At 41.1% G+C, this 26,850-nt stretch overlaps 1 protein-coding gene across 2 annotated transcripts in view; it reads left to right on the plus strand.

The window, feature by feature from the left end:
* Positions 1-26,850, plus strand: part of KCNMB4 (potassium calcium-activated channel subfamily M regulatory beta subunit 4) — a 63,463-nt gene that overhangs the window by 27,168 nt on the left and 9,445 nt on the right. The window contains exon 3 of one of the 2 annotated variants that reach the window (XM_089921014.1): positions 1-26,850. This exon is cut by the window's right edge and continues 8,918 nt beyond it. The exons of the other annotated variant lie outside the window; for it this stretch is intronic. Coding sequence (XP_089777140.1) covers positions 1-46 — 46 coding nt within the window. The 3' untranslated portion in view covers positions 47-26,850. 2 annotated transcript variants of the gene reach the window in all.

Genomic DNA, 26,850 nt, shown 5'->3' on the forward strand with positions numbered 1-26,850 from the left:
ATCCTGTGGGTTGGCTGGGAAGTTCATCTGCTGGTTCTTCACATGATGGCTGGACTAGCTGCGTGGTCCACGAGGGCATGGACCCTCCCGCACATGCCCAGCACTTGGTGCTGGCTCAGCTGAGGCATCTCCGTTCTCCACCTGGCCTCTCATCTGCCAGCAGGCTAGATTGCCTTCCTTCCAATATGGCAGCCTCAGGACAGCGTTTAAAGAGAGCCAGGCCTTGGCTCTGGAACTCACGTCACATCCCTCTTGACATGTTCTATTGGTCGAAGCAAGTCATGAAGCCAGCCAGATTCATGGGGTATTGAAATAGACTTTGCGGTACGCGGGCCTCTCACTGCTGCGGCCTCTCCCGTTGCGGAGCACAGGCTCCGGACGCGCAGGCTCAGCGGCCATGGCTCACGGGCCCAGCCGCTCCGCGGCACGTGGGATCTTCCCGGACCGGGGCACGAACCCGTGTCCCCTGCATTGGCAGGCGGACTCTCAACCACTGTGCCACCAGGGAAGCCCAGACTCCGCTTCTTGATAGAAGAAGTGGCAACGGTTTTGTGGCCATATTTAATCTAGTTCACAGCATACAGGCCTCCTCAAGTTCTTGCCCCAGACTCCCTCCTCTCCAGCTTCATCTCCATACTTGTATTATTTGCAGTAGCCATTCTGAACTATAGGAAGTTCTATGAATATCTTATGCTTTTATATCCATGCCTATTTATTTGTTTCTCCTGCTTCTTGACTGCCTTGCTGAAGACTCCCCTCTGATTATCACCTTCTCTGGACTGCTTTCCTTGATCTTCAAGTTTGGTTTATTTGTATATCAGTTAGGATACCATCTGCTTCAGGTCAACAGAAAACTGACTCAAAATAGCATAAACAGTTAGGAAATTTATTATTTCACACATCCAAAAATGCACAGGTGGACCAATAGTAGGGTAGTTTGATACAATGACTTGACGGCGTCATCAAGAATGCCGCTCCTTTCTAGATCTCAGTTTTACCTCCCGGTGGCTCCCCTCATGGATACAGTGTGGTTGCTGTGGTTCCAGATGTCACAGCCAGGCACGGCAGTGTCCAAAGGCAGAAAGAAACCTATCTCTCCTGGTATATTTTTCTTCAGATTAGGAAACCTTTTCCCAACTTCCCACAGCCAGCCTCCCCTCAGGTGTCCTTGCCTACACCTAAACCAATCACAAGAAAGAGCAATTAGAATCTACCTCTGAGATGGGGATAAGGCAGTGTCTCCTAAATCATGTGGAGGAAGGTTGTACAGAAGGGGGCAGAATTTGTGGAACAACCAAAAGTGCCAGCTATAAGGTGTATCTCCCATGTTGTGTATAGAGCTCTTTCTCAGAGGTTTGCAACCCTCACTATCGTAACTATACCAGAAGAGCTTTTAAAAAAACGCATCACAGACCAATTAAATTAGAATTTTGGGTGGTTGAACCTAGGCATTAGCATTCCTTTAAATTGATTAAAAAATTGATTCCAGGGATTCTAATATACGACCAGGATCGAGAGCCACTGCTCTATCCTCTCACCTGTCACCCTCTACTGGAATTGTTTGTATGCCCATCTTCCCAACCAGACTGTCTACTGGTTAATGGTGTGGACTATATCTTCTTTGGCTTTGGATCCCTAGCACTTCACACAGTGCCTGGTTCTCAGTTTAAAAATGTTTGGTGAATGAATGTATCAATGAATGCAATGTGTCAGAATAATAAGGCAGGTTCTTTGCTTCCAAGGAATTAGACTTTATTGGGGGAAACAGATGCTTATGCAAATATAAGTATGACTTCATCAGCTAGAAATGAAAGGGAGGAAGACCTTGAAGATGGGGTGGCTGCGATAAAGAAACAAAGCTTGACAATGTAAGGTACATTAGGTAATAGGTTATATAATAAGGAGTGGTGAATCTGTAAGCTGGAAAGGTAGCTTGGGGTTAGATTTCTAAAGGGTCAAAAATGCCAAACTAAGGAGATGGTCTTTGTCATATGGGCAATGAAAACTTGTGAAAAGTTTTTTTTTTTTTTTTTGAACGAAAGACTGACATGAATAGATCTCTGATTTAGAAAGTAATTGGTGTGAGAGTTGAATGTGTACTGGAGAGGAGAGATGGGCTAAAGGCAGGAGCTCCAGCTCAGAGATGGGAGGAAATAAGGAGAGTACTGAGTGCAAAACATAACATTTTTGAGTGGCTACCATGGGCCAACCATTGTGAATAACATTTTGGTTAGATCACCAAATTTCTTATAATAGTTCTAAATTCTGGCCCCACTTGACAAGTGAGAAAACTGAGTCTTAAAGACTCCATCTGAAGTCTTTAAGTGAAAAAAACCCAGAATCCAGCTAGTCTGATTCCCAAAGCTCCTTCTATTAACCATCTTCTTGTCCCGTTAAAGCAGTTTGAGGGCCTAGGCGAGAGTAGAGGTAATGGAAGTAGCTCACGGAGGGGTGCATCAGAAAGACATTTGGAATTACAATCACCAGAACTTGATGACCATGTGATGAGGAAAAGGGAGGCACCACGTTTGACTGAGTGTGAGGAGAGCCTAGCTCTGACTGTTGAATTTGGGGGTCTCATAAGATACCCAAAAGAAAGAGGTAGAAGTACCTCCTTTAGTTCAGAAGCAAGAGGTCAGGGTCAGTGTTATACAAGTCTGGGAATCACTGGCACACAAGCTGTAGCTGAAGCAAGGAGAAAGAATGCATACTGGAGTGAGGAGAGAAATGCTGACAGAATCGTGGGATCCTCCGCGTTGACGGTATGAGGGGAAGAGATGGAGAAAGAGTGGCCAGATGTGGAGAGGAAAGTGAAAAGACTTGGAAGGGGGAGTGTTTTAAGGGGAAAGGGGTAATCAAGACAGACTACTGGGAAGTCATCAGCTGTAGCAATTAGGAGCGTGTGAGTGATCTTTGTGAACACGGTGTAGGTACTGTCTTAAAGCACAGGGTTTGAAATCATTTTGTATTAGCCTGAGGTGAGACTGTGAAGGATTTACGAAGTGCAGACTCCTTTTTCTAGAAGTTTGCCATGACTGGAAAAAGAATTTGGGGGAGGAGATGAGTAACTGAGAGGGAAACAGGAATGGATACAGAGAAATGAGACAGGTATGGACTAAAGCTGCTGAGGAAGAAGGAAACATTGACCACAGATAGTAAATAAGGCAAAAAGGGAACACGCCCTGAAGAAAACAAGATAAGATGAAATGAAAAGGTCAAGTGGGGATATGTTTTTCTGTGAGGTGGGAGCACAGCAACAGGAAATAGGCACCAGCAGTCAAGACAGTTTGATACTGAACCCACCACTGTCTGAACCAGGTGAGCCTTTAAGCTTCCAAGCGCTGGACCAGAAGCTGGTTTCCGAGCATCCATGACCTCAGCTTGCAGGTGGAAGCAGAGAGGTGCCCCCTCCCATGGGCTGTCCTGCCCTGCCCAGCTGCTGGTCATTTCTTAACTTCCCCTCACTCCCCACTCAGGCACCGAGTTTTCTAAAGGCTGGCAACCCCATTTGGCCTCCTGTTAGGGCGTGAACTCTGACTACCTTCAGAGCCCAACCAAGCAGGACCATTCCCTGGAATAGTGAGAACTCTCTGAAAAGAGCTCACCCTGCATGATGTATCAATTGTATTAACTTTAGTAGCAGTACATTTAAGCCCCCCATTCCTCGTTCAGAACGGATACCCATTCCTTATCCATCATCTGGCAGTCCCATTTTCAGACTGTTGGGGTGTAGATAGAAGTGGGGGTGGTCTGTCACAACTCAGAAGCACTCAAGACATAATTTTTAAGTGACTTTGGGAAAACAGAACTTTGGAGTTTTGGCTCTTTTACTGTGACATTTGCAAGAGGAAACAAGAATGCTGGTTGTAGGTGTGAAAAATGGCAGCTCCTTGGTGCCATCTACTCTTAGTACACTTTTTACTACTGCTAAATATGAAATAAAAATAGACTTACTGTAGAGACTCCCAGATGCTCTTGATCAGATGAACCTTATATTTAAAGTAACCTTTAGATTTCACTCAAATTCGGGAAATTAGGGAGAAGAGGTACCAAGAAGTTTCCATTTTCAAGAAAAGGGTGTTATTTTAAAAATCTAAGACAAAGATGATTGAAGTCTTAGCTTTCCATTGTTGAAGCCTTATTTAGGTGAGGTATACTCAGGAATAGAATCTGCGGTGGCCAGAGCAGCCACCAGCAGCCATGCCTGCCATGGCAGGACAGTCCCCTTGCAGTCGCTCCCTCCTTCTGCACCAAGGAGCACCAAGGAGGTGCTGCTGGCGTGACGTCACGCCCAGGGCTCAGTGGAAGCTGTCCCGGGCTGCCTCCGTTCATGATCTTCCTCTACACCCTTTGGGCTCGTCTCCTTCAACCTCGAGTCTCACAATCTCCATACAATGTGTAGATTTTTATTTTACACTTTTTGCTAAGGTCACACTTTAGGTAAGGTCACGCTTACCCTCCCTATACCATTCTTTTCTCTTCTTAGCCTTTTCTTGGCTTATCCTTTCTCAGCAAAACCTGTGTGATGCCCCCTTACCAAGTTTGTTTTGAAAGCCCCATTCCATTGCTAGAAAGTGTCTCTGTAGTCTCAGTCTGTCCATACAATTCTCCTCCCTCATCTTTGCCTTCACCAGCTTCCCCTTGAAGAGGGCGTGTCCCTGGAAAATGGTTACTCATTCCTTGGGTATGTTACTCTGACCTACCTGTGCCTCCATTCCCTTTGTAGAGGGAGAAATAATAAGGTTATTGTGAAGTTATCAATGAGATGACATGTGCCTACCTGTACTAATTCCTATAAAAGTTTTTGCTATTATTTTTATTACTCTTTTTTTTAAACATCTTTATTGGAGTATAATTGCTGTACATTGTTGTGTTAGTTTCTGCTGTATAACAAAGTGAATCAGCTATACATATACATATATCCCGACCCCTCCGTCTTGCATCTCCCTCCCACCCTCCCTATCCCACCCCTCTAGGTGGTCACAAAGCACCAATCTGATCTCCCTGTGCTATGCAGCTGCTTCCCACTAGCTATCTATTTTACATTTGGTAGTGTATATATGTCCATGCCACTCTCTCACTTCGTCCCAGCTTACCCTTCCCCCTCCCCCGTCCTCAAGTCCATTCTGTACGTCTGCATCGTTATTTCTGTCCTACCCCTAGGTTCATCAAACCATATTTTCTTTTTTTTCCTTAATTCCATATATATGTGTTAGCATACGGTATTTGTTTTTCTCTTTCTGACTTACTTCACTCTGTATGACAGACTCTAGGTCCATCCACCTCACTACAAATAACTCAGTTTCGTTTCTTTTTATGGCCGAGTAATATTCCATTGTATATATGTGCCACACCTTCTTTATCCATTCATCTGTCAATGGACACTTAGGTTGCTTCCATGTCCTGGCTATTGTAAATAGTGCTGCAATGAACATTGTGGTACATGACTCTTTTTGAATTATGGTTTTCTTAGGGTATATGCTCAGTAGTGGGATTGATGGGTCATATGGTAGTTCTGTTTTTAGATTTTTAAGCAACCTCCATACTGTTCTCCATAGTGGCTGTATCAATTTACATTCCCACCAACAGTGTAGGAGGGTTCCCTTTTCTCCACACCCTCTACAGCATTTATTGTTTGTAGATTTTTATTTTTTTATTTTTTGGCGGTACACAGGCCCCTCACTGTTGTGGCCTCTCCCGTTGCGGAGCACAGGCTCTGGACGCGCAGGCTTAGCAGCCATGGGTCACGGGCCCAGCCGCTCTGCGGCATGTGGGATCTTCCCGGACTGGGGCACGAACCCGTGTCCCCTGCATCGGCAGGCGGACTCTCAACCACTGTGCCACCAGGGAAGCCCTGTTTGTAGATTTTTTGATGATGGCCATTCTGACCGGTGTGAGGTGATACCTCATTGTAGTTTTGATTTGCAGTTCTCTAAAGATTAGTGATGCTGAGCATCCTTTCATGTGTTTGTTGGCGATCTATATATCTTCTTTGGAGAAATGTCTATTTAGGTGTTCTACCCATTTTTGGATTGGGTTGTTTGTTTTCTTGATATTGAGCTGCTTGAGCGGCTTGTATATTTTGGAGATTAATCCTTTGTCAGTTGCTTTATTTGCAAATATTTCCTCCCATTCTGAGGGTTGTCTTTTCGCCTTATGTTTTCCTTTGCTGTGCAAAAGCTTTTAAGTTTCATTGGGTCCCATTTGTTTATTTTTATTTCCATTTCTCTAGGAGATGGGCCAAAAAGGATCTTGCTGTGATTTATGTCATAGAGTGTTCTGCCTATGTTTTCCTCTAAGAGTGTTATAGTGTCTGGCCTTACATTTAGGACTTTAATCCATTTTGAGTTTATTTTTGTGTATGGTGTTAGGGAGTGTTCTAATTTCATTCTTTTCCACCTAGCTGTCACGTTTTCCCAGCACCACTTATTGAAGAGGCTGTCTTTTCTCCATTGTATATTCTTGCCTCCTTTATCAAAGATAGGGCGACCATATGTGCATGGGTTTATCTCTGGGCTTTCTATCCTGTTCCATTAATCTGTATTTCTGTTTTTCTGCCAGTACCATACTGTCTGGATTCCTGTAGCTTTGTAGTATAATCTGAAGTCAGGGACCCTGATTCCTCCAGCTCCGTTTTTCTTTCTCAAGATTGCTTTGGCTATTCGGGGTCTTTTGTGTTTCCATACAAATTGTGAACTTTTTTGTTCTAGTTCTGTGAAAAATGCCATTGGTAGTTTGATAGGGATTGCACTGAATCTGTAGATTGCTTTGGGTAGTAGAGTCATTTTCACAATGTTTATTATTCCATTCGAAGAACATGGTATATCTCTCCATCTGTTTGTATCATCTTTAATTTCTTTCATCAGTGTCTTATAGTTTTCTGCATGCAGGTCTTTTGTCTCCTTAGGTTTATTCCTAGGTATTTTATTCTTTTTGTTTCAGTGGTAAATGGGAGTGTTTCCTTAATTTCTCTTTCAGATTTTTCATCATTAGTGTATATGCACGATTTCTGTGCATTAATTTTGTACCTGCTACTTTACCAAATTCATTGATTAGCTCTAGTAGTTTTCTGGTAGCATCTTTAGGATTCTTTATGTATAGTATCATGTCATCTGCAAACAGTGACAGTTTTACTTCTTCTTTTCCAATTTGTATTCCTTTTATTTCTTTTTCTTCTCTGATTGCTGTGGCTAAAACTTCCAAAACTATGTTGAATAATAGGGGTGAATGTGGACAACTTTGTCTTGTTCCTGATCTTAGTGGAAATGGTTTCAGTTTTTCACCATTGAGAATGATGTTGGCTGTGGGTTTGTCATATATGGCCTTATTATGTTGAGGTAAGTTCCCTCTATGCCTGCTTTCTGGAGAGTTTTTATCATAAATCGGTGTTGAATTTTGTCAAAAGCTTTTTCTGCATCTATTGAGATGATCATATGGTTTTTATCCTTCAATTTGTTAATGTGGTGTTTCACATTGATTGATTTGCATATATTGAAAACTCCTTGCATTCCTGGGATAAACCCCACTTGATCATGGTGTATGATCCTTTTAATGTGCTGTTGGATTCTGTTTGCTAGTATTTTGTTTAGGATTTTTGCATCTATGTTCATCAGTGATATTGGCCTATAGCTTTCTTTCTTTGTGACATCTTTGTCTGGTTTTGGTATCAGGGCAATGGTAGCCTCATAGAATGAGTTTGGGAGTGTTCCTCCCTCTGCTATATTTTGGAAGAGTTTGAGAAGGATAGGTGTTAGTTTCTCTCTAAATGTTTGATAGAATTCTCCTGTGAAGCCCTCTGGTCCTGGGCTTTTGTTTTTTGGAAGATTTTTAATCATGGTTTCAATTTCAGTGCTTGTGATTGGTCTGTTTATATTTTCTATTTCTTCCTGGTTCAGTCTCGGAAGGTTGTGCATTTCTAAGAATTTGTCCATTTCTTCCAGGTTGTCCATTTTATTGGCATATAGTTGCTAGTAGTAATTGCTCATGACCCTTTGTATTTCTGCTGTGTCAGTTGTTACTTCTCCTTTTTCATTTCTAATTCTATTGATTTGAGTCTTCTCCCTTTTTTTCTTGATGAGTCTGGCTAATGGTTTATCAATTTTGTTTAACTTCTCAAAGAACCAGCTTTTAGTTTCATTGATGTTTGCTGTCATTTCCTTCATTTCTTTTTCATTTATTTCTGATCTTTATGATTTCTTTCCTTCTGCTAACTTTGAGGTTTTTTTGTTCTTCTTTCTCTAATTGCTTTAGGTGTAAGGTTAGGTTGTTTATTTGAGATGTTTCTTGTTTCTTGAGGTAGGATTGTATTGCTATAAACTTCCCTCTTAGAGCTGCTTTTGCTGCATCCCATAGGTTTTGGGTCATCGCGTTTTCATTGTCATTTGTTTCCAGGTATTTTTTGATTTCCTCTTTGATTTCTTCACTGACCTCTTGGTTATTTAGTAGCATATTGTTTAGCCTACATGTATTTGTATTTTTTACAGTTTTTTTCCTGTAATTGATATCTAGTCTCATAGTGTTGTGGTCGGAAAAGATACTTGATATGATTTCAGTTTTCTTAAATTTACCAAGGCTTGATTTGTAACCCAAGTTATGATCTATCCTGGAGACTGTTTCATGAGCACTTGAGAAGAAAGTGTATTCTGTTGTTTTTGTATGGAATGTCCTATAAATATCAATTAAATCCATCTTGTTTAATGTGTCATTTAAAGCTTGTGTTTCCTTATTTACTTTCATTTTGGTTGATCTATCCATTGATAAAAGTGGGGTGTTAAAGTCCCCTACTATGATTGTGTTACTGTTGATTTCCCCTTTTATGGCTGTTAGCATTTGCCTTATGTATTGAGGTGCTCGTATGTTGGGTGCATAAGTATTTACAATTGTTATATCTTGTTCTTGGATTGATCCCTTGATCATTATGTAGTGTCCTCCTTTGTTTCTTGTAATAGTCTTTATTTTAAAGTCTATTTTATCTGATATGAGAATTGCTACTCCAGCTTTCTTTTGATTTCCATTTGCATGGAATATCTTTTCCATCCCCTCACTTTCAGTCTGTATGTGTCCCTGGGTCTGAAGTGGGTCTCTTGTAGACAGCATATATATGGGTCTTGTTTTTGTGTCCATTCAGCCAGTCTATGTCTTTTGGTTGGAGCATTTAATCCATTTACATTTAAGGTAATTATCGAGTTGTATGTTCCTATTCCCATTTTCTTAATTGTTTTGGGTTTGTTATTGTAGGTCTTTCCCTTCTCTTGTGTTTCCTGCCTAGAGAAGTTCCTTTAGCATTGGTTGTAAAGCTGGTTTGGTGGTGCTGAATTCTCTTAGCTTTTGCTTGTCTGTAAAGGTTTTAATTTCTCCGTCAGATCTGAATGAGATCCTTGCTGGGTAGAGTAATCTTGGTTGTAGGTTTTTCCCTTTCATCACTTTAAATATGTCCTGCCACTCCCTTCTGGCTTGCAGAGTTTCTGCTGAAAGATCAGCTGTTAACCTTATGGGGATTATGTTGTATGTTATTTGTTGCTTTTCCCTTGCTGCTTTCAATATTTTTCTTTGTATTTAATTTTTGATAGTTTGAGTAATATGTGTCTTGACGCGTTTCTCCTTGGATTTATCCTGTATGGGACTGTCTGTGCTTCCTGGACTTTCCCATGTTAGGGAAGTTTTCCACTATAATCTCTTCAGATATTTTCTCTGTCCCTTTCTTTTTCTCTTCTTCTTCTGGGACCCCTATAATTCGAATGTTGGTGCATTTAATGTTGTCCCAGAGGTCTCTGAGACTGTACTCAATTCCTTTCATTCTTTTTTCTTTATTCTGCTCTGCAGTAGTTATTTCCACTATTTTATCTTCCAGGTCACTTATCTGTTCTTCTGCCTCAATTATTCTGCTATTGATTCCTTCTAGAGAATTTTTAATTTCATCTGTTGTGTTGTTCATCATTGTATGTTTGCTCTTTAGTTCTTCTAGGTCCTTGTTAAACATTTCTTGTATTTTCTCCATTCTATTTCCAAGATTTTGGATCATCTTTACTGTCATTACTCTGAATTCTTTTTCAGGTAGACTGCCTATTTCCTCTTCATTTGTTTGGCCTGGTGAGTTTTTACCTTGCTCCTTCACCTGCTATGTATTTTTCTGTCTTTTCATTTTGCTTAACTTACTGTGTTTGGGGTCTCCTTTTCTCAGGCTGCATGTTCGTAGTTCCCGTTGTCTTTGGTGTCTGCCCTCAGTGGGTACGATTGGTTCAGTGGGTTGTGTAGGCTTCCTGGTGGAGGGGACTGGTGCCTGTGTTCTGGTGGATGAGGCTGGCTCTTGTCTTTCTGTTGGGCAGGACCATGTCCGGTGGTGTGTTTTGGGGTGTCTGTGAACTTATGATTTTTGGCAGCCTCTCTGCTAATGGGCGGGGTTGTGTTTCTGTCTTGCTAGTTTTTTAGCACACGGTGTCCAGCACTGGTGCTTGCTGGTCGTTGAGTGGATCTGGGTCTTAGCGTTGAGATGGAGATCTCTGGGAGAGCTCTTACTGATTGATATTACGTGGGGCCGGGAGGTCTCTGGTGGACCAGTGTCCTGAACTCGGCTCTCCCACCTCGGAGACTCATGCCTGACATCAGGCCAGAGCAGCAAGACCCTGTCAGCCACACGGCCAGGTACGTGAGGAATTTCTTGCCTTTTGGGAAGTCTGAGGTCTTCTGCCAGCATTCAGTAGGTGTTCTGTAGGAGTTGTTGCACATGTAGATGTATTTCTGATGTATTTGTGGGGAGGAAGGTGATCTCCACATATTACTCCTCTGTCATCTTGAAGGTCTGTCTAGGAGTAATTTTAATTGTAAGACTTGTAAAGCATCTGTAGGTTGAACTCTTAGCTGAAGATGAGCAAGAGGTCCTGATATCACAGCTTCTGATGTCAATGGAGATCCCTTCCGTGTCTCCCTTAATCTGTTCCAAACCACATAGCTGGCAAGATGTCTTTCTGATTCAGTTTCCCCTTGATGAATGGATTATTTCACTGGAAAAGAAGAGTTGTGATCCTGCTTGCCTGATGCCAACAAAGTGTCTCGCTCAACCTGCCGTGTCCCCGGTGGCTGAGGAGGGAGGGACAGGGACACGCACCAGAGACACGGGTGGGCTCCATGCAGAGTGGTGGGCTCTGGGCTCCAGGCTCCGGGGTGGAGGTGGGGATGGGGGCGACAGCAGCACCTCCTCCACTCAGGCGTCTGCCTATTTTTCTTACTGTTAATAAGATTTGCCTCAAAGGCCACTGTGTAACCTCTCACCTTTTCAGGTATAATCAGTCACTTCCTCTTCTGAGCTCCTACAGGGCTAGGGTTGCTTTTTTCACACTGTTATAGAGTTGGTTGAATATGTATCTTTCTCCTTTTATAGATTATGAATTCCTTAATGCAGCAACTGTGTGGCAGTAGGCATCTGTGTTTACATCTACCACTTACTAACTATGTGACCTAGGGGAAATTGTGGAACTTCTTGCTCTTGGTTTCCTCATCTATACAATGAGGATAATGTTATCTGTCTTAAGGGTTTTGTTTGTTTGTTTGTTTTGTTTTGGAAAGGATCATATCTGCATAAGAATGAGTACTTAGTAAGTGTATGTGCTTTTCTTTCCTTGCTCTGTAAATTTCTAACAACTGGGGTAGAAAAACTAATCAATGAATAGCCCTGTTATTCACTGATTGGAGGCTGAATAAATAATAGAGATTTGATTGATGAGTAAAGCAGTGGAACACACAAAAATAACAAAAAAGAATGCATTCTATTGTGAAATAAAATAAATACATTGCACTTCTGACACTGAACAGTTATATCCTAATTTTTAAGTTCCTTCAGAGTATGTGGGTCCTATAGTATATATTTTCAACTTAAATTTGCCCTTAGCATTTTAGAGAAAGATGAACATAATGGCCCCAGCTAAAGTTGAGTAGAATGAGCTTTAGAACACAGTTTGAAAGCCATTAAAATAGAAGGTTAAAAGCAATCAATCAGAAAAGGAATGCTCACTTACTTAGGGCTTAGTTTTCATATCTACAAAATTTGATAGATTGATAGATTAAATGATCTCTAAGAGTCCTCTAAGTTCTCAAGTTTTACGATTTTGTGATTCCCTGATTCTGAAGGCTTGTACAATTACAACAGCTTAAGACACTAGATCAAATCCTAATGTTGAGAGAGAAAGAAGATTAGCAAAGAACCAAATGGTTAACAGTCTGGAGCCATTTAGTGGAGGAGCAGACAATCCTCCTACCTCAACAGTAACTGAGTTTCATAATGATGACACTGAGTCATCAAAAAAGTTAAATTTGGTTCAATATACTCTCCTTAAAAGGCAAGGAAATGTGTAATGCATTTTTAGAAAGATGTTACCAATTATATTTTAATATTTGTATTAGTTTTTATTCAACTTGAAAGGTTAAACTTCAATTATTTGGAAAATTCACTTATGTGAATACCTAGCTCCTCTCCTTGAAATAAACAATACTGTTTTAGGGGCTGCAGAAGCTTCCTACCACAAGTAGATTATCAGTCTTCTATCATGTGTTATCCTTTTCAGTGTCCTAGATTTCATCCATAAAATTACCACCATTTCAGTCATTTACTCTTTCATTTATTCAACAAGCATTTATTAATCACCTGTCTTATACCAAACAACAGTGATCAAAGATCAAAGATAATAAGACTTGGTTTCTGTCTTCAAGGAACTCACTGACTACTATGAAAGACCAACATGTAAATAAACAATTGGAATGTAACTTAGTAAGTGCCATAATTACACACACACACACACACACACACACACACACACACACACAGTATAGTGCCTGGACCTACTTGAATGGAGATAAGGAGTGGAGAGAGAAAAGCCTTCATAGAGAAAAGTTTGAGCTGTTGTTGTTGTTTTGTTTTCTTTTTTTTAAACGAGTAGGAATTTCCCAGATAAATGAAGCCTAGGGAAAGGGATTTCAGGGAAAATAAGGCATTAATATTTGGAATGTTATAGGCAACTGAAAGAAATGTAAGGAGCTACGTATTCCTGGAGAGTGCATTTAGGGGAAAAGTGATAGATGAACCGGCAGAGGTTGAATGAGATAATTACTGTGCTCTTATGGCATGCTAAGGTTTTAGACTTTGAGTGTGCACTGGAGTAGTAAGTCACATTTGTACTTGAGGGAGACCAGTCTTGTGGCTGCATGGAAGACAGACTGGATATAAGCCAAAAATGGAGGAAGGTTAAACAAATTGAAAAGTATCACATCAGTCTAAACAAGGGATGAAAAGAGCTTGGGCAAAGGCAGAATTAGTGGAGAAGGGAAGGAGGGAATGGACATGAGATTGTACAGAAGTGAGATTAAGCATGTAAGTGAGATTGTACTTACATGTTTATATACATGTCTCTGAATACATTTGTAACCAATACAGTGAAAAATGGTTGGTCAATTGTAATTGATTTTGGCTATGTCTTTGCATTTGTTTTCGACTTATGAAGCTCTAAAACCAGATTTCTTTTAATATCTTTATAGGTTGAATTTAATTGTTCCATTGGCTTCTAAGCTTTCCTTTTTTTTTTTTTTTTTTTTTGCGGTACGCAGGCCTCTCACTGATGTGGCCTCTCCCGTTGCGGAGCACAGGCTCCGGACGCGCAGGCTCAGCGGTCATGGCTCATGGGCCCAGCCGCTCCGCGGCATGTGGGATCTTCCCGGACCGGGGCACGAACCCGTGTCCCCTGCATCGGCAAGTGGACTCTCAACCACTGCGCCACCAGGGAAGCCCTAAGCTTTCCTTTTATTTTTTAATAAGACAAATTACTAAAGAAAAAAACCTCATCTTTACTTGCAGACCTCTTAGGATACAAATGGGGGAAAATGTGCATATAAATATGGGAAGTGATATTTTGAATAAATTCCATAGAGAAATTTTATTGACCTTTGAATGAATTACTAAATACTAGACTTGTTATTTGATAAAAATTTAATTTTAATAGAGCTTTTTACTTTTGTTTTCTGTTTACTCTGAAAAATATTTCTTATAATCTTTCATTAAATAAGAGACTGGTTCTATAGTTGATTTTTAAAGGAATATATTGGTTTTCTTTTTAGGCATTAAGTCCAGTGATATATCTTGAGTCTTAAAAAAGAAAACAGTGAATCTGGAATCTTACCAAAATTGAGTCTTTTCTGTATACATTTGTGTCTGGTTCCATATTAAGAGAGATTACATCAGAATTGAAAGCTCTCGTTGGTCTCAAAACCTGTACTTTAAAAAAAAAAAAAAAAAAGCAGTGATGGCTGTGCCCTCTCCAGTATGCTATAGAATGTGTATGGAATTCACTTCAGTGTTCTTTCAAAGTCTGACACCCAAATGGCTGTACATTACTTAGGATGTAAATTTGAGAGTCTGTTTTCTGATGGTTATTCAAAGTGTTTTTATGCTTGCAAATTCACCTTCTAACAGCTTTCATCATTGTGGCAGTAAAGCTAAGAATTTGATGTTATTAAATCACTTTTCACTTAGGATAGTTTATGTAGCTATTAAACAAAGCTGCGAGGGTATTTGGGAGGAAAACTACAGGAGCTGTAGGACAAGTAGGTCACAGAGTGCAGCACTGTCAGATGGTGGAATGCAGGACAGGGCTGTGCGTCAGGAGACTTGAGTTCTATCCATAGCTCTCTTCCTGACTTGGTGTATGACCTTGGTCTACTTACTGAAGAGCTCTTGCCTCAGTTTCATCTTGGATAAAATGGGGCCAGAATTAGCCTCTAACACATGTAGAGGGTATCAAATCTGGGAGACATCTTCTAGTCATTTATTCCAACCTGAAGTGAATCCCTGCCACGTTTTGTTTTTTTTTTAATAAATTTATTTATTTTATTTATTTATTTTTGGCTGCGTTGGGTCTTCGTTGCTGCTCGTGGGCTTTCTCTAGTTGCGGCGAGTGGGGGCTACTCTTCGTTGCAGTGCGCGGGCTTCTCATTGCGGTGGCTTCTCTTGTTGTGGAGCACGGTCTCTAGGCACGTGGGCTCAGTAGTTGTGGCTTGTGGGCTCTAGAGCACAGCCTCAGTAGTTGTGGTGCACGGGCTTAGTTGCTCCGCGGCATGTGAGATCTTCCCAGCAGGGCTCGAACCCGTGTCCCCTGCATTGGCAGGCGGATTCTTAACCACTGCACCACCAGGGAAATACCCTGCCACTTTTTTTTTTTTTTTTTTGCGGTACGCGGGCCTCTCACTGTTGTGGCCTCTCCCGTTGCGGGGCACAGGCTCCGGACGCGCAGGCTCAGCGGCCATGGCTCACAGGCCCAGGCGCTCTGCGGCATGCAGGATCTTCCCAGACCGGGGCACGAACCTGTGTCCCCTGCATCGGCAGGCGTACTCTCAACCACTGCGCCACCAGGGAAGCCCTCCTGCCACGTTTTTTGAAAGTATCTTCCATCCTCTACTTTAACAACTTTGGTGACAATGGATGTCATTTCTCCTGAACCATCCTACTCCATTTCCAAACATTTCTGGTTGTCAGTAATTCATCTGAGGAAATACCTAGAATAGGCACATTCATAGAGATGGAGGTAGATTAGAGGTTATCAGGGACTGGGGGAAGAGGGAAAGGGGAGTCATTGCTTAATGGTTACATAGCTTCCATTTGGAGTGATGGAAAAGTTTTGGAAACATAATGGTGCTGGTTGCACAACATTGTCAATTTAATTAACGCCACTAAATTGTATACTTAAAATGGCAAATTTTATTGTGTGTGTGTGTGTGTGTGTATGTGTGTACATATATATATATATATATATATATATTTTTTATAACCACAATAAAAATAGAAAAACTTCATCTTGGTTAGCCCTATGGCCTCAATAGGAAGGTAAACCATATTATCTGAATTTTACAGAAGAACAAACAGCCTTTAAGGTCACATGACCAGGGAGGAGCAGAGTAAGTATCTGAACCCAAGTCCTTGACCCTCAAACCAAAGGTGTCCTCCAGTCCACTGCTGCCATTGCAGTTGGGAATAGACTTGTTCTCACTGCTTGTGATGCTCTTCTTCTTCTTCTTTTTTTTAAATTTACTTACTTATTTTGGCTGCACCAGGTCTTAGTTGCAGCACGTGGGATCTTTGTTACAGCATGTGGACTTCTTAGTTGCGGCACGTGGACTCTTAGTTCTGGCATGTGAACTCCTCGTTGCAGCATGCATGTGGGATCTAGTTCTGAGATCGAGGGTCGAACCCGGGCCCCCTGCATTGGGAGCGTGGAGTCTTAGCCACTGGACCACCAGGGAAGTTCCTATACATGGTACTCTTAAAGTCTGCCCCTCTCCCCATTTCTAACATTTCACTGTGAGAATGATGTTCTGGATTTAAATGAAAGAATTTAAAATGTATCCCTATATAAATATATACTGTTACTTTTTTACTGATTGTTCCATTCTCATGATTACTTTGAATCTTGATTCTGGCACGCATCATATTTGTTATTTTTTCCATTGTAAAATGTTATCCTAATTGCAAGTCAAAATGACTTTAATCTCCTTATCTAAATTATTGATAAAACTCCTGGAAAGGACTGATTCATAGGCAGAGACTTGACTATTTCCCTGGTAATCTTCCTCTGGCCTTATCCAATAATAGCCAATGCCTTCATACCATGCTTACTCTGTTCCAGAAACAGTGCTTTATACATTGAATCTCATTAAATCTGCACAATATCCCTGCAAGGCATTATTGTCATAATTCTCATTTTATACATAAGGGAATGAAGCACAGAGAGGTTAAACAAGTTGCACAGATCACACAGCTGACAAGTAGCATAAGCAGGATTCAAACCTGTGCATTCTGCCTCCATAGCCCAGGCTCTCAAGCACTCTGCTTGTACTGCTGCTGACATCAGCCAGGATTCCAGGCCGTACTGGGATCGGATAACATCAGGGACCCTATGAAATCTGATCAATGAGATTGCAGCTGTAACATTCTGTAATTGTACCATTGGTGGCAAAATAATCTGAAATGACAGATGAAGGGACTTGTGCATTTGTATGTGCTATGTCTTCTCCCAAGAAACTTGGACTCTATAATCCTCTTCTTCTTTCATGTTTGCTCAAAAGATATTTCCTTTTTATTTCCCCAGGCACACAGAAGTACTTCTCTTGTATTGCCTCTTCATTTGTACAAATGCATTTTGAAATGTATCTCAACAGTAAACAAACAACAAACATTTACAGAGCACCTGGGGCAAGTGCCTGGCATTGTGCCGGGTGATGGGAATACAGATAGGAGCAGACAGTGTTCTGCCTGCAAGCTTACCAAGCTGGCTCGTGAGAACCAACACACCAGCACCGCCCTGGTGCCTGCCACACTGTAGGTGCTGCAAGTGTTGTTGAATGGCTGAATGGAAGGGAACTGAGTACCAAGAAGGTCTTTTAAAATATTCAGATGTGCACCTGCAAACTGTTTTTGTGCTTTAGATTAAGAGAGGACTGGTTGTGACCATCATGGCTGTTCACTTGGTGAAACTGTAGGCTTCCCCACCCTATATCTGTGCGATTCAGCCAGCTTCAGCTACATTGTGCTGGGATAACAACCTGAAAATCTCAGTAGCTCATAACAATGAGAGTTTATTTCCTGCTTACAGTACCTGTCTGTCTTGGGTCATGTGCAGCTTTGCCCTGTGCCTTTATCACTGTGGGACTCTGGTTAAAGGAGTGGCCCCTCTCTGGGACATCAATATTAGTCTTGCATCAGAGGAAAACAGATTTCCCTAGGAATACTTGTGCCAAAATTTTTTTAGTGATTTTCAAACTCTTCATCATGTTTAGTCCAACAGTCTGATGGCTATGTATGTGTATTTTCTTGAATTTTGAATATCACGTGCTACCAGGGTAAAGTTAAGTTACTGGCACAGCCAAGAGAAACTTTATGATTGACTGATGGGGTCTTTTTAATTACTCAAGTTTAAAAAATTCTATTATTGTACCATAAGTCATCACTTTCATTGTTATGCACATTTCTCTATAAAACTTTTTTTCTCCAAACATATATGTATAAGCAATTTATCAGTTAGGAAAAGAGCTTGACAATTAATTTAGCTAATTTTACTGGGCTGAAGTACTTCAATATTCGCTCAGTGTACTTTTACCAAGAGAAATAACTACATTACAGACTATAACAAAACAGAACGTAAAGCTATTATTCATGTACTCTTCACTGTATAATTTAGGGGTTAGGTTGAAGGGTTCATTGCTAACCTTGATAGAAATGCTAACCTGTTTCTATCTTCCTACATGCAGCAGCAAAATATGTATACTCTACTAATTATTTAATTAAAAAAAAACTGCTTGGTGAGTAATACATTTTAATGAGATGGGTTTTTAACAATTGGGAAATGTCTAGAATGACAAAATTATGATAGAAGTAGCCCTGTTTCCTTCGAGCTTTCATAATAATCAAAAAGCTATGCAATTCACTTTTTCCCCACCCAGAATACATTTTCAGATCCTCTCTTCAGAGCTGCCAAAATAATGGAGCCATGCTGATGGGAGAGGTATAGATAGGAGAAGAAATTGTGGCGACTGGCTGATTTTTCTTCATTGAGGATCTAATCACAGGGAATTGAACTTCACCTAATCAGACATTAATAGTGATTTCCTGAGATTAAGTTGTGGAACGAGCTAAGGATCTTTTTCAGAGGTCTGGAAAAACTAGAATGTCTCTCACCTGCTTGGGCGCGTTGGTATTGGCTTTACCAGGTGCTGGCAGCATTTCCTAGCATGCTAGGTCCGAAACAGTGCCATGGGTAGGAACAGCAGTGTTGGAAGGCTTCTCAGGGAGGTAAAGCACCCAAGCAGGCCTGGGGCAGGTGAGTCGAAGGAAAAGGAACCATCAGTGGTAGTAGTTACACGCACATGGGTTGGTTGGACAGGCTAGAGATCGATTTTTAAATAACCAAGCAGGAAGGGAAGAAAAGAAATGTTGTAGTGACAAAAAGCATAGTAAACACGATCGCTTTCTCTTGGAAATTATCTGAAAATAGTTGGCACAGTCGGTGAAAACACAAGCAAATACACATGACTGTTTCTGCAACTGCATCTATGGTATTTACGATCCCAAACAAATACATGTGGCCCTTGAAAGAACGCCCGTGAAGTCTAGGATCCTGCCCCCACTCCCACCTCCCCTGTCCCCCCAGATCTGCTTAACTGAAACTCTGTGTTTGCTGGATTTTCATTCCTTTCTTATTCCACTGACATTTACTGAGCTCTCATTTCGAGCTTAGCACAGTGTCATGCTCTTCTAGGTGTGGGAACCACTGGAAAAATCCAGGCTTTGTTGAGTTGGGCAGACCCACTGAGATCACTGTTCTTTGTGGGGGGGCATTTGCATTCGAACCATGGGTGGGTGGGTGAGCCCTCATTGCTCTGCCCCTCCTTCAATTTTGCTAGTTAAGGAACTCCTGTCATCTTGATTTTATATAAAAAATCATGGGGGAAATGTTTCTTCACCTCCCTTTAAATGCCACATTCCAACCGTATACAATATGCCTAGCATTGTTCAGATGGTAAGAAGATACATTGACATTTGGGGGGATTCCTTACCCGCCTCATTTCCTTGAGAACCAAATTCTGAAGCTCTTGCCAGCCTTACAAATGCCCAATGGAATCCCTGCTCATACGCATATTTCGGGTGCATCAGTATGTTTGTCATCTTCTCCCTGGAAACGGTTTCTCACACCCACGTTGCAAGTGTGTGATCTGTGATTATATCTCCTGCTACTTTTCCATGTCCTCTTTGCCTGGAGGGAGGGATGAGAACATGATTCAGCTTAGGGAAATGATACAAAATGTGGCTATTAAAGTGATCTTTCAAAAGAGCCCTTTTCTATGTGTGCAGTTACTATGCTGGGTGCATCCCAGGTCTTCCTTCACCTAAAACAATGGAGTAGGTTTGAATCATGGGATCTCAGAATCACGATATTAGACAACCTGGAAGACACCAGCTCAACTGTAAGCCTGTGGCTACCATCTTATTTAATTTCAAAGGGTAACCTCTACCCTGTTTGTGGAAATTTTGAGAAAAAGGCACTTAATAACTTCTCTCAGTGATTATTTTTTTTCAGGGTTTGCAGCCTTTTCTGTAAAGAGAGCTTCTCCTTCTGCTTTGGTATTGGCTTCACAAAGTGACTCAGGGGCCCCATTATCTTATCTTAATCAGCAAGGGGAATATTGGGATGTCCTGGTTAATCAGTACTGTTGTTTTCCGTCCCTCCCAGCCCCTGGCTTGTTAGGAAGTTCCGTTTGCATCACTGAATTGTCAGACATGCTAGATCACAACAAGCATCTTTTGATGTTTAAGAATTAGTTCCTCTAAGGAACTGAAAAGCCAAAGGGCATTTTGAGCATTAGCATCATAAACCAACATTTCTAATTTCTGAGGCTGTTTCTCCAGGAGTTAGCATTGCTGAGGTGGAAGACGGGCTCTGAGAGACTTCCTTTGGGAACATAATGGCCCACCCTTAAACGTCCACATTTCTGGTTAAGGTCTGATTTAATATGAGATTAAATCATTAAATATGAGAGAAATAATGGTATGGAAGCATGCGCATTTGTGAATAGTAGAAGGGGTTGGATAGAAATTATAAAACTTTTTTTTTTATAAACTACAGGTAAAAGGATCAGAAATCAACAGTGTTAAAATGACAGTATCAAACTATACACTTACTACCTCTGAATTTCCCTGTGTAGAAATTCTACCTCAGTTTTTAAATTCAGAGTTTTAAAAAGATTTTTGAAGGAAAGATAAAGGGGAAAACAGTTCAGGAAGGTCAAATTTATGATGTGGTGTAAGCTCGTGGTTAAAATTGATATGGAGAATTACTAGTGCCATATCGTTTCGTGAAAGATGGAGTAGAGAACAATCAAGAATCTTTGGACACATTTGGTAAGGAGTAAAGTTGAAAAGGAAATAACAAAGATGTATTACGAAGACAAAAGAAATTTTATAGAAAAGAAGGAGACAGTTCCTTAGGGAGGATTAGAATGGAGGATTGTTTTAAAATTTTCGGAGTTCTGTTAATGATGTGGTTAGGAGCAGTGGGTATTGGGGATGTGGTGGAACTCTAGGAGAAAGCACAATGTAGGAAAGTGGTGTGGATGAAGGGAAGAGAACTGTTTTACATTACCTTCAGGCATGTGTGTTTGTATGTAAATGCCTTTGCCATAAAAGAGCAAAAGTTGAAAAAAGAATGAAAAAGTAAATATTTTTTATAACTCAAGTTGGGACATTAGAAAAGAGTTTATTTTCTAGGTTTTTTTGTTTTTTTTTTAGTTGCTTTTGTTGATGATTGAATTCTGAATGACTGACTGGGGAAAGGGATAGAAAACTTGCGTTAGTAAGGAACTGATTATAGGATAGCAGCACGTGGCAGTGTGGTTGTCTAAATAATGGCTCCCAAAGATGTCCACATCCTAATCCCCATGTATTTTTGGTACCTTACCTTGTTACCTTATGTTACCTTGTATGGCAAAAGGGACTTTGCAGATGTGTTTAAGGATCTTGAGATGAAAGGCTTATCCTGGATTATCTGGGCAGGCCCTCAATGTATGGGTCTAAAGAGGGAGATAGTAGATCTGAGGAGAAGCATAAGATGTGACAATGGAAGCAAGAGATTGGAATGATGCAGAGAAGGGGCCAGGAACCAAGGAATGCAGAGAACCTCTAGAAGCTGGAAAAGGCAAGGAAACAGATTCTCCCCTACAGCCTCCAATAAGGAACAACCCTGTTAACACCTTCATTTTAGCACAGTGTATCAGAGTTCAGACTTCTAACCTGCAGAACAATAAGAGAATAAATTTGCATTGTTTTAAGCTGTTAAATTTGTTAGAGCAGCAATAGGAAACATACTGGTAGTAATTTGTAGATAGTATTAAGTGTAATTATCTTTTACAATGAATGTCTATGAGCCTTTCTTCAATTCTAAGCTTTAAAATTGCCACAAATTTCTAAAGATTTCAGTTCTGTGTTGTTACGTTCTATGGATTGAGAAATTCAATTCTCCAAGTTTGGAAACGTGGATATGTACTTGGTTTGAGGCTTTAATGGAAAATCTCAGTTCAGTCTCCTTCTTGTGTGTCTCCTTTATTCCTCAAACAAAACACTTCACTTCTGGTAACCAAATGTGTGTGGGTTTTTCCCCACACCAAGCAGTTCTCCACGATACCATCTAGGTGTCCTACAATTTAACTCAATTCTGACACTATATACCTGGAGATAGGGCTCAAGCCCACAGGTTAAGGGTTTTGTCTCATAAGATTGCTCCCACCGCACTTCAGATCCCAACTACAAGCGGTAGGTCCCCAGGTTACCCACAATTTCTGTCTGACTTGGCTACAGATGGGAGGTTCTCATGACCCCCTCCTCAGGTTTGATTTGCTGGAGTGGCTCACAGAACTCAGGGAAATACTTGGGTTTACCAGGCCGTATCTCGTTGTGGTTTTGGTTTGCATTTCCCTGATGATTAGTGATACTGAGCATCTTTTCATGTGCCTGTTGGCCATCTGTGTGTCATCTTTGGAAAAATGTCTATTCAGGTCCTCTGCCCATTTTTTAATCAGGTTGTTTGTTCTTTTGATGTTGAGTTATATGAGTTCTTTGTATATTTTGGATATTATTCCTTGTCAGATGTACTATTAACAAATATCTTCTCCCATTCAGTAGGCTGTCTTTTGTTTTGTTGTGCAAAAGCTTTTTAGTTTGATGTAGTCCCATTTGTTTAGTTTTGCTTTCGTTTCCCTTTCCTGAGGAGCCATATCCAAACAAAGTACTGCTAAGGTCGATGTCAAAGAGCGTACTGCCTATGTTTTCTTCTAGGAGTTTTAAGGTTTTGGGTCTTACATTTAAGTCTTTCACACATTTTAAGTTCATCTTTGTATATGGTGTGGAGAGTTGCCTTTTTGCCATTTTAATTACAGTGTCTCTCAGTGTGGACTTCTTTGGATTCATCTTGTTCAGGACTCTCTGTGCTTCCTGGACTTGGATATCTGTTTCCTTTGATAGGTTAAGGACGTTTTCAGCTATTATTTCTTCAAAGAAGTGCTCTGCCTCTTCCTCTCTCTCTTCTCCTTCTGGGACCCCTATAATGCAAATGTTAGTATGCTTGATGTTGTCTCAGAAGTCCCTTAAGCTATCCTCATTTTTAAAAATCCTTTTTTCTTTTTTCTGTTCAGCTTGGGTGATTTTTACTACTCTGTCTTCCAGGTCACTGATCTGTTCCTCTGCATCATCTACTGCTGATTCCTTCTAGTGTATTTTTTCTTTCAGCTATTGTATTCTTCAGCTTTGTTTGGTTCTTTATGTTTGTTTTCTAACCCTTTGTTAAAATTCTCACTGTGTTCATCCATTCTTCTCTTGAGTTTATTGATCTCATGATCATTACCTTTAACCCTTTATTTGGTAGCTTGCTTTTGCCCCTTTTTAAAGTTTTTTTTTTTTTCTGAGGTTATGTCTTGTTCCTGCATTTGGAACATATTCCTCTGTTGCCTCATTTTACCTAATTCTCTGTGTTTATGTCTATGTGTTAGGAAGGTTAGTTGTTTCCTGATCTTGGGAAAATGGTATTATGTAAGAGACGTCCTATGAGGTCCAATAGCATACTCCCCTCTTGTCACTGGAGCTATTTACTCTATGGGTGCCCTCTATGTGGGCTGCATGCACCCTTCTGTTGTGACAGGCCAACTAGTGTGGATGTACTGGTAGGTGGGCCTAGCCCCAGCACAATTGGCTGCCAGACCCTGCCTTTGTAAGATGGCTGTTAGCCTGCCCAGGAGGACCCAGGGCTTGTGCTGGCCTGCTGGTGGGCACATACTCCCCTAGCACTAATAGGCCAGAGAGAGGACTCCAGAATGGCACTTGCCAGTACCAATGTCCTCATGGTAGAACAAACCCCCCAAAATGGCTCCTGCCAGTGTCTGTGTCCCCAGGGGGAGTCCCAGTTACCTCCTTCCTCTCCAGGAGGCTCTCCATGACCAACAAATGGGTTTTCCCAGGCTGCATTCGAATTACTGCATCTTTGCTGGCACTCAGAGCAAATGATATTTCATGTGCACCCTTTAAGCACAGAGTCTATGTTTCCTGTGTTGCACCAACTCTCCTGTACTCAAGTCCCGCTGGTCTTCAATGCCAGACATTCTGGAGGCTTGTCTTCTCAGTGCAGGACCCCCAAGCTGGGGAGCTCAATGTGGTGCTCAGACCTCTCACTCTTTGGGAAGAACCTCTGCAACTGTGATTATCCTCCTGTTTGTGGGTCATCTACCTGAGGGTAAGGATTTTGACTATACATCATCTCCATCCCTCCTACCCATCTTGTGGTTCCTTCTTTTTTTCCTTTTTAATTTTATTTATTTATTGGCTGCTTTGGGTCTTCATTGCTGCGCGTGGGCTTTCTCTAGTTGCAGCGAGCATGAGCTAACTCTTCGTTGCAGTGAGCAGCCTTCTCATTGCGGTGGCTTCTTTTGTTGCGGAGCACAGGCTCTAGGCATGCGGGCTTCAGCAGTTGTGGCACACGGGCTCAGTAAGTTGTGGCTCGCGGGCTCTAGAGCGCAAGCTCAGTAGTTGTGGCCCGTGGGCTTAGTTGGTCTGTGGCATGTGGGGTCTTCCCGGACTAGGAATTGAACCCATGTCTCTTGCATTGGCAGGCGAATTCTTAACCACTGTGCCACCAGGGAAGTCACATGGTTCCTTCTTTATATCTTTAGTTATGGAAAAACTTTTATGCTAGTCTTTAAGTTGTTCTCATAGATTGTTGCTCTGTAAATAGTTGTAATTTTGGTGTTCTTTTGGGAGGAGGTGAGTTCAGGTTCTTCCTACTCCACCATCTTGACTACTGACACTACCTTGCTCTTCTTTTATTAAAGAAAAGAAGTGAGTATCTTTTCGTATGAATATTAGCTATTTGTTTTTATTTTTGCCTATGGGTCTTTGTGGAGATTTTTTGGCTATACAAAAATGTATACATTTCTATAATTGGATCATCCATATTTTCTTAATAGTTTCTACATTTCATGTCTTAGAAATTAGGGTTGCTAAATTTAGCAAACTAAAATACAAGAAACCCAGTTAAACTTTAATTTCTGATAAACAATGAATAATTTCTTAGTATAAGTAAGTCCAGTATAATATTTGGGACATCCTTATATCAAAAAACCCCATTACAAAGACCTTTGTTTTTCTCATTCCAAGGTTTTTTGTTTTTTTTTTTTTGCGGTACGCGGGCCTCCCACTGTTGTGGCCTCTCCCTTTGCGGAGCACAGGCTCCGGACGCGCAGGCTCAACGGCCATGGCTCACGGGCCTAGCCGCGCCGCGGCATGTGGGATCTTCCCAGACCAGGGCAAGAACCCATGTCGCCTGCATTGGCAGGCGGACTCTCAACCACTGCGCCACCAGGGAAGACCCCCAAGGTTATTTTTAAACATTCAGTTGTTCTTCTAGAACGTTCACAGTTTGTTTTTTACAATTAAGTTTCTGATCCATCTGGATTTTTTCCTTTTTTTTCTTTGGTGAAAAGAATAAGATGGGGAACGAATGCTTTTTTCCCAAATGATCAGTATTGTCCCAGCACAATTTATTGAACAACCCATCTTTCCCACTGATTTAAAATGGTATTAGATTTTCACTTTAAAAACTAAGTAGGGTACACAAGGTGAGAACTATTATGGAATAATCTGTCTCAAATAGAATGTAGATGTCTTCTTTTCTCTAGTTTATTTCTGTTTAAACCTTAAATTTAAGCATTTTGCCCAGAAAACACTTACAACCCTATGTGAAATAAGTAACTTACCTGGTAACTCAGAGACCCACAAACCAAATTACCCCGAAGAACAGCTTTTCTTAAGAAAAACTCAGAGGAATTGCTGGGTCAAAACAGTCATCCACTTTACAAAATCGTCCTCTTCTTTGATGCCGCCAGGGAGCTGAAAGTCATGCTCTCCAGCAGTCACAGTCACGGATACAGGTGACTCTTCCTGAGCAGCTCACAGAGGTGGGTGGAAGAGAAAAGGATTTCATGCAAATTTAATGCAGTCTTAGGTCTGCCTTAGAGACTATCTAGATAGTTTAAATTTTTTTTCCATTTTTTTTAATGGAACAAAAACAGGATTTATAATTATGCCAAGCTGAATCTAGGATAAAATTGGTTCATTGATTTGCCTTTTTTAAAGACAAAAAGTCATAAGCATACTCCTGGTTTTCATGTCTTGGCAATAATCCCTCTTTTTTTCCTGAAAACTCAGGAGAGATTTTCTCAGGCACGGATTATCCGTAATGGGCCCATTACCTCAGGGTTCTTAGACTCAGGCTGGGGAAGCAGACAGATGTATAGAAAATAATTACTACACAGTGTGGATAAGAACTTAAAAGAAGTTTTTTACTCTGGGAGCACAAAGCTGCCATGGTTTTCCCAGGCCTCTGCTTTAGAAGAGCTGGGTTGAGACAGCTGCTTGCCTGGGCTGCATCTGTAGAGACAACCGTCCTAATCAGTAGGAAAATGTTTGCTAAATAAGCCCAACCACTATAGTAATTTAATGTTGTTAAATGATGGCTTGGGATAAATTTAGGGGATATTTGTGTTCCTAGCCAAGGGACTAGTGTTATTGATTTTTTTCCCTTGCTTGTCTCTATCCGAGATGCATATGTTAGAATTGAAAGTACAGTTGACCCTTAAACAACACATGTTTGAACTGCACAGGTCCACTTATACATGGGCTTTTCTTCGTTAAATACTATGGTACCATAGTTTTGAGGTTGGTTGAATCCATGGATGCAGAACTTGGGATACGAATGGCTTACTGTAAAGTTATATGCAGAT

This window comes from Delphinapterus leucas, chromosome 11 (genome assembly GCF_059928025.1).
Source record: "Delphinapterus leucas isolate spDelLeu-1000000601 "Yukka" chromosome 11, BTC_Dleu_Yukka2, whole genome shotgun sequence".
Taxonomy (NCBI): Eukaryota; Metazoa; Chordata; class Mammalia; order Artiodactyla; family Monodontidae; genus Delphinapterus; species Delphinapterus leucas.